This window comes from Xyrauchen texanus, chromosome 40, assembly GCF_025860055.1.
Source record: "Xyrauchen texanus isolate HMW12.3.18 chromosome 40, RBS_HiC_50CHRs, whole genome shotgun sequence".
Lineage (NCBI taxonomy): Eukaryota > Metazoa > Chordata > Actinopteri > Cypriniformes > Catostomidae > Xyrauchen > Xyrauchen texanus.
In genome coordinates, this window is record NC_068315.1 from 19,328,751 (window position 1) to 19,340,438 (window position 11,688).

The 11,688-nt window shown below is 35.9% G+C and overlaps 2 protein-coding genes across 2 annotated transcripts; both read left to right on the plus strand.

Moving 5' to 3' along the window:
- Positions 1-1,609: 1,609 nt before the first annotated feature.
- On the plus strand, positions 1,610-4,133 carry LOC127633799 (protein chibby homolog 1-like). The gene is made up of 5 exons (XM_052113115.1): positions 1,610-1,739; positions 2,545-2,651; positions 2,740-2,845; positions 2,948-3,060; positions 3,316-4,133. Exons 2-5 carry the CDS (start codon positions 2,574-2,576, stop codon positions 3,394-3,396), a joined length of 378 nt encoding a protein of 125 aa, XP_051969075.1. The 5' UTR covers positions 1,610-1,739; positions 2,545-2,573; the 3' UTR covers positions 3,397-4,133.
- A 187-nt stretch (positions 4,134-4,320) lies between these two features.
- slc16a8 (solute carrier family 16 member 8) lies at positions 4,321-9,178 on the plus strand. Its single transcript, XM_052112948.1, has 5 exons — positions 4,321-4,661; positions 6,414-6,653; positions 6,757-6,900; positions 7,084-7,923; positions 8,007-9,178. Exons 2-5 carry the CDS (start codon positions 6,437-6,439, stop codon positions 8,198-8,200), a joined length of 1,395 nt encoding a protein of 464 aa, XP_051968908.1. The 5' UTR covers positions 4,321-4,661; positions 6,414-6,436; the 3' UTR covers positions 8,201-9,178.
- Positions 9,179-11,688: the final 2,510 nt, after the last annotated feature.

Here is an 11,688-nt window from a genome sequence, read left to right on the forward strand (position 1 = left end):
CTGTCCCCCTTCAAGTAGATAGGAGCTGTACTTTCATGCTGCTTGTAATAAAAGAAATAGCTGCACTGGAGCATTCCCAAGAAACAGCTAATGATTAATTACTGGGTCAATCATAAAGGGCATAAAGAGGAACATTCTACAAAAATGGTGATACAAAAAAATCTGGGAACAAGATTAAAGAAATAGTTAGGATGGGCTAGTAAAATATATCCAAAAGAAATGTGGATTAATAGAGTCAAGATGAGCCCAATGGTGGTAATCCCAGAAACAGAACCGTGGGTACATAAGACACAACAAATAGACATGCATATGTTGGAAAATGGAAATAAATAAAGCAGGAAGCGGGGAAATAGATTTACCAACAGAAATTTCAATCCATGTCAGTGTTAATTACCCCAATATATACAAAAGATCCAGAGCATCAGTCAAGTGTAGCAACATTTATAGTAGCAACATTTTTACAAATTATTTGGGAGTATATACAGTGGAAATGCTGGTGATATTCATGGCTTTACAGTGGGTCGAAGAACACAAACCAGGATACATTTTAATGTTCTGACTCATTCAAATCCAGCCAACAAGATATTCTGTTTAGAATTCAAGAGTGTACAGTAATTTTATGTGGGTTTTTGGCACATGTATATAAAGGGAAATGAAGAGGTGGATAAATGAGCAAAACAAGCATTAAAAAGAGAAACAATAGAATTACAAGCTGCATTAAGTAAGTCAGAATTAAAGCAGTAATATGGGGTAAAGCAATAGAAGAATGGCAAGGAAAGTGGAAGAATGAAACAAATGGTATTTCTTTACAGCATAACCAATAAAGTTAATCAGAAAATAGGAAATATAGGTAAGTCAAGGAAAGAGAAATTTGTTTACAACAGAATAAGGCTAGGAAATTCAAATTTAAATAGTACACTGAAAATAATAAGAAAACATCCAGATGGGTTGTGTGAATACTGTCAGGCTGAGGAGAATATATCACATGTAATTACTGAATGCACTAAATATGAACAGGAAATATGATGGAGGAGTTGATGAAGAATGGAATTAAGGAGTACAGTATTAAGGATTGAACAAATATGTCAAATTGGAAAAACAGTAGAACTTTCTTTGAATTCATAAGAAAAACAAGACTGATAGGTTGAATTTAAGCTCTGTTCCAGACTCCAGAGCAGAAGGTAGCAGTAATGCACCATTTATGTTGGATGCATTGCCAACTGCCATTAAAAACCAAGAAGAAGAAGAAGTAGTAATATTCAGGGACAAAACAATGATCAACCAGTAAGGGGAGTACTTGCTGAAAGTTGGGAAACAATAAATACACCAGGTAAAGGCTTTGCATAGAAAATAAAGAAATGGGCTAGGAGTCTTAAGGAAGAATTACAAACCTTAGGAAGTCAAGAATTAATAATAAGCAATATCTTAAATGATGTTCCAAATGTGGGGAAACAAATTAATGCAATAATGAGATTTATTAGGAGCAGTGGATTAAAATATAGGATATAGGGAATAGGGGGGATTATAGATTTCATGATCGTCACACTCCATCACAGAAGGTGGCGGTATGTATCTATTATGTTGGTTCGCAACTCGCCATAAAACCTAAAGAAGAAGGAGGAGGAGGAGCGTTCCCAAGATGGCAGACGAGTGGACTGACTTGCCTTGAAAGCAACTTTGATATTATTGAACAAGCTACGCAACAGTGTACTGTGCAATCAAAATCAATGCATAAGCAGGTTGTGTAGACTTTCTTCCATCTCTAAGTGTATGATTTGTTTTAAAGAGCTTTTTTAACTAAAATGGATGAAACTAAGCTAGAATGGAGGAATGCTAATAAAAGCATACTAGGCTCCACTGGAAGTAGCCGTTTGTTTACACGATTTATGGCTGTACAGAACATCAATGAAGCAGTCGTGACCAGCTGTGTTTTGTTGTTCAAAACGTTCAAAGAGAGATCGTATAATTTTTGTGTATTTCAAAAGCAACTGAGCTCAAACATTAGATTGGAGTGTTTATGTAGCTTGCATGTTACCTGGCGATAGTTACGAGATAAAGTTTGCATCTCCTTATTATCTATATACAAAATCATTTTAGCTTCCCTGAATATCGGACGTCTGTTTGGTGAATGAATGGGTTGCATGCTATTATTTGGTGGCAGCAAGGATAATTGTAATTACAGGCAAATTTGGACACTGTGGCTGTGTCTCGTTAGGAAGGCTGCGTCCTCCGGAGGTCGCATTTGTCGGACGCAAGGTCATCGAGGCTATCTAGTTTCATTTATTTTTTGTCTTTTGCTTATTTTTTTTTTTAATCTATTGACAATGCCTTTTATGTATATGCACTTGCATTTATACAATTGTAACCTTTTTTGCATTCCCAATAAAAATAAATGAAACGAGACGGAGGACGCATCCTTCCAAACAAGACAGCCTGTAACGCTCTACAGATGTTAGTTACAGTGTTTTAATAGAAACAAAGCATTGATAGGTGATTGCTTATGTTCTGGTCCTTGACAAGAGATGTGTGTTTGTGTTGATGCAGATTAGAAAGTCATTACTATTTACTACAAAATGCCTTTGTTTGGCAACACATTCAGTCCCAAGAAAACACCACCTCGGAAGTCAGCATCCCTTTCCAATCTACATACAGTAAGTGCAAATAAAGCAAAAAAATATATTTTTTCTCATTTATTCAATTAATTCCCCTTTGCTTAAATCACTTGTTGTTTATTTTCAGTTGGATCGGTCTACACGGGAGACAGAGATAGGTCTGGAGTATGGAGCCCCAGTAATGAATATTGGTGGTCAGACCTTCAAATTTGAAGATGGCCAGTGGATCACAGGTATAACATTGTCCTCCTACAATAAAAGCCATAATGAATATTTTGACGATGATGAGCAGCCTATTTAAGAAATATTTAAGAATGATTTTATGTTAATCACAGAGTCAGCAAGTAATGTATCAGGAAAAGAGGTACAGAGGTTGAAGAAGAGGAATCTACAGTTAGAAGAGGAGAATAATCTTCTTAAGATAAAGATTGAGGTTCTTCTTGATATGGTGAGTGTCAAATGAATGTGCTCAAAGCCACAACTTCAGAAATAGGTTGGCTAAATATACTTCATGGATGTACCATTTTTTATCTCTGGTTCAGAGACTAGATATACAGAATTTGACAGATGTTCCTCTTTTGAAAATTAACAAGATGTAGATTTGAATTGATATTGTTTAATCTATTCTGGGTTTTAATGTGTACAATGAAAATGATGTGTTAACTTCTCTTGCACAAAGGAATGTAAAAAAATGTCCCCTCAGCTTTCAGAATCAACAGCAGAAACACATCTAATACTGAAGGAACTTGAAGATATAAAGAATAATTCTCGAAGAAAGAAATGACACAAGGAAATAAAGGCCTCACTGATGAACTCTTTTAAAGTTCTTGTTTTTTAAAGGGAGTGTGCTTAGTAGATTTTTTAAATACTCTATTTAAATATGTTAAACAATTGAATAGGTTTTATGTAATTGCCTTTGTCACTTTTAGGTCACTTTTTTAATTTTCCATTTCATTGCCAATTGAATGAATAAACAAAAATATTTAGGTTGACGTCATGTCATATAATCTTTGCATAGCCTTCTAAATATTGTTTTCTCTTTTCTATGCATTGTTTTATTAGTCTTAAAGCATCTACATTGTGTATTCAAGCAAAATACCTTCATGACTTCCCTCGTCATGAAACAGGGGCATTTTAATTAATCAAAATGGTCTCAGATTACATTAAAAGCAGCTTTAGTTTACTGAGCTTCATGTTTAGAATACAATAACTTGTCACATTTAAACCCAGTTATACCTAATCTTCATTTCCACAGCCCCAGGAAGTGCTCTTGAAAGTCCTTAAACCACTCTGCATGTGTAGATTTAAATGTGTATTCAAATCTCAGGAAACATTACACTCTTTCTTTGGTTCAAGAGTACGATTAGCCAAGAGCTGTGAAGGTTTAAGTATTACTTGCAGATTTAGGGAGATTTTCTTATGGCATGTACCCTTCTTTGGTTGCACAAAATTACTACACATTTTTTAACTAATACATTGACATGAAACCATTCTGTTGTAAAAAATAAAATACAAAATTATACTGAATTTTGTGAATGGTTGTGCTATTTGCAAATAATACAGTATTTCTTGACACCTTTTCTTCTATTTAATATAACCTTTCCCAAGTAAACCTCATCAAAACAGACACTGTTTGTAATATTTTGCTGTAAACTCTTGTTATGACCCATATCTGCATCATTTCTCTACAGAACCCCATTACATTTATCAGTGTATTGACTCTGATGTTTTTGAATGAAAGTGCATTGTACAAGAGGCTGTAGTTATGTCAAAACAAGTAAACAACCAACCATGGGTTCTGTAATGCCACTTATGCTGTCCAGGAATGTAGTCTTATTTCCTACAAATAAGAGACTTTTTGGGCATTACGGATTATTAATAGGAGGGTCAAGAATAGGAAGGAGGTGTACCAGAAGGTTTATTTAGCAGATTATCCTCCAAAATCCACAGTGCAATGAGGTTTCGGAGTACATTATGTATACCAAGGAGGCCAAGTCCTCATACAGCTTCCTGAAGGGGAGTTCTGCATCACATCACATCACAGGACAGGTAAGGCAATTATTCAGCCAGCTAGGTTTTGGCTATTTGTATTTTAAGTGGCCTAAAATAAAGTAAAAATTACCCTTAAATTGGTGTGTTGATATTTCATTAATGATTATGAAGAATTTCAGCTTATTTTGGAGCATCTAGACTTTCCACTTTCCCTAACCACTCATTTTAGTGGCTTGCTTCATCAATTGTAATATGCTTATATAGTCGGTTTGGTTAAAACTAAAGAGAATTATTAATAATAAAATAATAATTTTAATAAGACTTCCACACTAATTCTAGAGAAACTGTATTACAGACATTAACATAAGATGAATAGGTGAGCAGTTCAAATTGGCTGGATTCTATTTCATGCAAAGAAGTGGTGTAACAAACAATGTAGAATTACGTTTCTGACTAACAAGAACTTCCAGGGATTTGCATTTGAAACTATTTTTTTCTTATCTGAAAAATTACATATGAAAGGCAGCGATTAACCTCTTAAATCTGCTAGGAGGCATTATATGGCAAGCCATTTTATCACTTAAAACACTGAAGTCCCTGCATGCATATGTGGTATCATTTGAAAGCCTAGAATCTGAAGTTTTTAGAAAACCCCATCACTTTTGCATCTAGTTACATAAATAACAAAATAAGGCCTGAAAACCTTTGTGTCACAAATTGGCCCCACCTAGAGGTTTTACGTAAAAGTCAAATAAATTACTTGTTTGTGTGCTTGCATTGTTGAATAATCCAATTTTGTGGTCCAACAAATTATAAAGTTTGGTAGAAAAAGTATGAGAAACAATCAGCAAAATAGGTTCTAATCTATTTAAGATGAAATGTTACACATCATTGTAAATCTGGGACACTGTTTTCCAATGACACATAGATTGGGTATCTAGACAACTCAGAAGTCAAGATATTCAACAAAACAATGTGGAAGTTCTTAGCACTTAAAAATAAGACTCGTCTATGGGTGAGAGCTAAAATGTGTTAGAGCACCAACTACATTTCAGATCAGTATAATGTGATGGAAGTTGATAGAGGAAAGATTATTTTTTCTAGTACTTGCTGCCATTACTTTTGCTCGAAAATAGAGGACACAGAATTTAAATGGCATGTTTTTAAACTTTAGAAATAATAATAAAAAAAAATATTTATTTAGTTTTTCTTTATTTGAAACATATACAGTATCATTAATTATTGCAATAATTTCTTAAAATTAAGGGGGTTATCTGTAAAATGAGACCATTTTTATTAAATTAGTCCACTGATATGTGCAAACAGGGAGCTTTTAAATTTGAGAGTAAATATTTTCAAGAGGCAGTCCAAAAATCCTTCAGTGCGTAAGAGGTTAAGTAAAATAAGCTCAAGCAAAACTGAAACAAAACTAAACAATAAACTGAAAAATAAAAAAATTACAAGGCTTAATTGTATACAGTAGATACAAGGTGATCAGCTAGTCAATATGATACATACATACATATATAGTGACACTTTGTATCTAAACATAAACCAAATGATACACAGTGGATGAAGGATAAAAGTAGGGTGACCTGAATGTTCTTGCTGACAGTGCACATGTGCATTCTTGAATCTTGCTTTACTAACTTCCTCTGCATATTGTGGTAAAGATTTGCACTCAACATGGCACACTGAGTAGTGAATGAGTAGTACTTATTACAAAACTTCTCAACCTGCTTCCCTCTGAGAAATTGTCTTTTGATTGTACATATAATATAAAAATATTGCAGTTTTCCTTTTTTGCAGGCCCAACACCATCATAAGCAACTATGGGAATTAAAGTGGAGGAGACAGAGACTGTACGTCCCCCAGATGGTGGCTGGGGCTGGGCTGTTCTACTGGGAGGTTTTGTCATCACTGGCTTCTCATATGCTTTTCCAAAAGCTATTAGTGTTTATTTCAAAGAACTGATGCGAGACTTTGACTGTGGTTACAGTGACACAGCCTGGATTTCATCCATCATGTTAGCTATGCTCTATGGCTCAGGTAAAATACAGTAAGCCGAATACCTTCGAACCTTAAAAAGAAGACAACCACCTTAATTTTTATTTACCATGAAATGTGATCAAATAATTTTAATTTAATCCAGGTCCAGTCTCCAGCATCATGGTTAATAAGTTTGGATGTCGTCCAGTGATGCTGATTGGAGGATTACTGGCCTCAGGAGGGATGATAGGTGCCTCTTTCACTACTAACATTATCCAGCTTTACCTCACTGCAGGTGTCATCACAGGTGATTGAAATGAAATGTACTGACATTGCTACACAAGCAATAAATAACCCAAATCTTTGTTGTAACCAATAAAAATGCTATCATAAAAGTACATCTGGAAGATGGTAATGTTGATGCTTGTGGACAAATACTGGACAGCATCTCAAGGAAAATGTAACACATAATGCCTTTCCCTCCTCAAAGGTCTTGGCCTTGCCTTGAACTTCCAACCATCACTGATTATGCTGGGGTCTTATTTTGACAAACGGAGACCACTGGCCAATGGACTGGCTGCAGCTGGAAGCCCAGTATTTCTGTCAGCTCTTTCTCCATTAGGTCAAGTGCTGCTGAACCGTTATGGATGGAGAGGAGGCTTTCTGATCATGGGTGGTCTTCTGCTAAATTGCTGCATCTGTGGAACTGTTATGAGACCCCTGAAATGCAAAGAAAGGAGAACGATGGCAAAAGGAGAGGCTTACTCCCAAGAGCTCAAAGAAATGCTGCCTAGGGCTGGACAAGAGAATAACATTTGTAAACATCATAATGCTAAAAAGCCCAGGAAAAGGAAGCTTTTGGACTTCAGTGTACTTTGTGACCGAGGGCTAATTATTTATATCATTGCAAAATTTATAGTTGTCCTCGGCCTGTTTGTTCCAACTATACTCTTAGTCAACTATGCAAAGGATCAAGGAGTGCCCGACCAGGATGCTGCCTTTCTGTTATCTATTATAGGATTTATTGACATCTTTGCCCGTCCCACATGTGGCATATTGGCTGGTTTGAAATGGATTCGACCCAAGACGCCTTATTTCTTCAGCCTTGCCTTGCTCTTCAATGGACTAACAGATGTTTGTTCAGCCACAAGCACAGATTATAAGGGGTTAGTTATCTTCTGTGTGTTCTTTGGGCTCTCTTATGGCATGGTGGGTGCTCTACAGTTCGAAGTGCTAATGGGTATTGTGGGGACAAGCAGTTTTTCCAGTGCACTTGGCCTAGTGCTCCTCATAGAGGCAGTGGCTGTGCTGATTGGGCCTCCCTCTGCTGGTGAGTACGGATGTTAACGTATATGTTATATTATTAATGTAAAAAGTAATAATACTTTTCCTTCATGATCTTTTCCCCTACAGGTTATTTGGTGGATGCTTACAAGAACTATGAACTAATTTTTTACATGGCTGGCGGAGAGCTGATCACTGCTGGTATATTTCTTGCCCTTGCATCATTCTGCTGCATTAAGCAAAAGAAAAGCAAAGACTCATCTCAGATTCATCATGCTGAAGTGGAAAATAATCATGTTAGTAATGAATCAGATCGAGCCTAAAAGATGAAGAGTGAAGATAGCTCTGCTGTTTGGAGAGTGACATTTACACTCAGTTAAAGATGAACTCATCAAAGGTTTTACTCCCAATGTATAAAATCATGACCCCTCACGTGAGGTCATATTATTAAACATTTAAATGCAGAGTGTCCCCTCATGGGGGTGGTCATGTCAGAATCACATGACCAGTCAATGGATTTAAGTAATCATGGCTGACTTTGAATATTGATTTTCTACAATGACATTTGAAGCTGAAAACTATAGATTTTGAATGAGGTTGAATCCACCCAGCAAGATGGACGTGAAGATTACACGTGTAATGCTGTGTTCACTTTGTGTTGGAATTACTGTAATTACGAGATGGCAACTCTGAGCCGTTCATGTTCTAGAAACTGGGAAGTTATCAGTTTCTATGAAAACACTTATGCCAAAATGGCTTTGTTGTTGATAACAGCAAAATATTTTTCACTACATTCATTTATTAATTCACCTCAATATGTTGCTGCAATTTTTTTAAGCACAAAGAAAAGGTTATGGGGAATGATGGCATAATAATATGGCATATCAAACAGAAATATGTGTTCACTACTTTCAACTGTTGAGCCCGCTGCCATATTAGTTCTATTTACATGACATCACGACTTTCAATTTGGAGCTTAAGAAATCCGAGATTACAACTTGTAATTGCGAGTTCTACAAAGACATAAATGCTTTTTACAAGTTGGAATCTCATAATTCCACCATGATGTGAATGCATCATGTCCAAGATAACACAAATACAAATGATGAATATATGATTAAATAAATGATAAAACTCTCCAGAATTACAAAAAATAACACCATATGTATCCCAAAAGCACTTTTGAATGTATTCATATTTATAATATCTGTATTACACAGAAAATGTCATGGTATGTTCGATTTATACATATGTGTTATTTGGAACACAGTCTATTTGTGAATAAACTAGCTGAATAAATTGGCCATAAAATGAGACAAGCAATAAAATATATGATTACAGCACACCATACTGGTCAACGGATGTAGAAAAGGAAGTCCCGCCTTTCAGGTAAAAAAGCCACTCACCATTTAGATGTATTTGAGGCTGCAGAAACCGAACTGGATGAGCACACATATATAGCACATAATATGACATTTACCTTGATTTATCCAATAAACAGCCTTCAAATATGTACACAGAAGTGTTACAAAAAATGTGAATTACAGTTTGATATTGTTACGGTTGATGTACAAACCTTCTTTGCACACGTAACTGTCAGCTGTAATAAATTATATCCCCATTAAAAAACGATAAGAAATAAAACAAGATTTCATTAATGATATAGGCTATTTAGCTTATGTATATAACAATATTCAATAACTCTATCTAAAATGAATAAGGGACAATAAATAAATACTAATACAACAGGCTGGAAAAACAGACATTCATTTTAATATCTTATATAGTATATGTTTAAACTTGACATAATTCACAGGAAAGTGCACCGTTAGATTGGATGAATCATGATGAAGTATTAAGTTTTTTACATAATGTTTTCTCCCACAAATGTAAACAATTGTAAAACCCAACATCATCATATCTGTCTAAAGGACTGAAGCCAGTCAACCAAAACATGAGCTCATTGATGTCATTAAATCAGTCTGCTGTTTTATTCCATACGTTACTCCTGGTTGGGGGCTTCCGTAAATATTTTGTTTATACATTCACCTAAAGGATTATTAGGAACACCTGTTCAATTTCTCATTAATGCAATTATCTAATCAACCAATCACATGGCAGTTGCTTCAATGAATTTAGGGGTGTGGTCCTGGTTAAGACAATCTCCTGAACTCCAAACTGAATGTCAGAATGGGAAAGAAAGGTGATTTAAGCAATTTTGAGCGTGGCATGGTTGTTGGTGCCAGACGGGCCGGTCTGAGTATTTCACAATCTGCTCAGTTACTGGGATTTTCAGGCACAACCATTTCTAGGGTTTACAAAGAATGGTGTGAAAAGGGAAAAACATCCAGTATGCGGCAGTCCTGTGGGCGAAAATGCCTTGTTGATGCTAGAGGTCAGAGGAGAATGGGCCGATTGATTCAAGCTGATAGAAGAGCAACTTTGACTGAAATAACCACTCGTTACAACCAGAGGTGTAGTGGTAAAAAAAGAGGTGGGTAAACTATAAATTCTGGTGGACCACAATGTGGTCACCAGGTAAGGTGGGCCACTGCCTACCGGTGTATGTGTATCCTGATGACATCGCTATAGGCTATCATTTGATGGTACTACCAAGGGTATCACTGGTTGTTCCCTCATCATAGGTCACACAATCACTATTCAATTCATACATTAATCTAAGTTCTTGTTAAAGAGACCCAAGAAGGAATAATATGGTTGAAATCTATAAAGTTTACTAAATGACAAAACAGAGAACAAAAATATTTAAGAGAGATAGAGAGGGAGGCTTATATCCAGGGCTTCCAATGCAATGCACTTGTACATAATGATTAGGGATTTGGGATTATTTTCATAGTCGATTAATCTGTTGAATATTTTCTCGATTAATCAATTAGTTGTTTGGTCTATAATATGTCAGAACAATGTGGATCAGTGTTTCCCAAAAGCCCAGGAGGATGACTTCCTCAAATGTCTCGTTTTGTCCACAACTCAAAGATATTCAGTTTACTGTCACAGAGGAGAGAACACACTAGAACATATTCACATTTAACAAGCTGGAATCAAATAATTTTTTACTTTTGTCTTAAAAAATGACTCAACCCGACTAATTGATTATCAAAATAGTTTAGATAGTAAAATAGTGCAGATTAACGACAGAAGAATGAATCTGGTGCCACATATTTAAATTTTAAGAAAACTCAGTTTCTATAATTAACAGAAGAAAGACAATATAAGTTCCATTTTGAACACAAAATAATATACAGTGGTTCTAAACACATAAATTTAACAGATTATATTCAGATATCCATTTCAAACATCTGGCATTGAATTACAAAAAAGAAACCTAATCACAACCAGCTGCCTGTAATGAATTAATATCACAACAATGCCCAGAGTGCCTCTTTGTCCACTTGAGGTGATGGCTTGCAGGGGCGTGTCCGTGTGTCTGTAGCTCCTCTGTGCTTTACCAGCCAAGATTTCACATACGCCATTGGGTTGCACTTTGACAATGGAGGACCATTCAGGTTAACAAATATCAACGCTGAGATGCTTTCGATCAGGAGTCTACATCTCAGTGGGCACATGATGATATTCATTAAGCTGAATCCTCGCTCACATTCTGCACTGCTCACAGGGATCAGGCTGAGAATGTTTGTGAGTGGGGACAAGTCTTCAGGTATCACACTAGAGTCGTCTTTGTAATCCCTGAAGCCCTCAAGCACTTTCCTTTGGTCAAGCCTGAACCTTAGTGTGAGCTGTTTGATGCAAGCTTCCCCATACTGCTCATGTAAGGGAACAGGCCAGTTTT

Coding starts and splice junctions, on each gene's coding strand:
- LOC127633799 (XM_052113115.1), top strand. CDS start 2,574: ATGCCTTTGTTTGGCAACACATTCAGTCCCAAGAAAACACCACCTCGG. Junction 2,846..2,947: donor AGATGGCCAGTGGATCACAG/GTATAACATTGT, acceptor TGTTAATCACAG/AGTCAGCAAGTAATGTATCA. Junction 3,061..3,315: donor TTGAGGTTCTTCTTGATATG/GTGAGTGTCAAA, acceptor ATGTCCCCTCAG/CTTTCAGAATCAACAGCAGA.
- slc16a8 (XM_052112948.1), top strand. CDS start 6,437: ATGGGAATTAAAGTGGAGGAGACAGAGACTGTACGTCCCCCAGATGGT. Junction 6,901..7,083: donor CACTGCAGGTGTCATCACAG/GTGATTGAAATG, acceptor CCCTCCTCAAAG/GTCTTGGCCTTGCCTTGAAC. Junction 7,924..8,006: donor GATTGGGCCTCCCTCTGCTG/GTGAGTACGGAT, acceptor TTTCCCCTACAG/GTTATTTGGTGGATGCTTAC.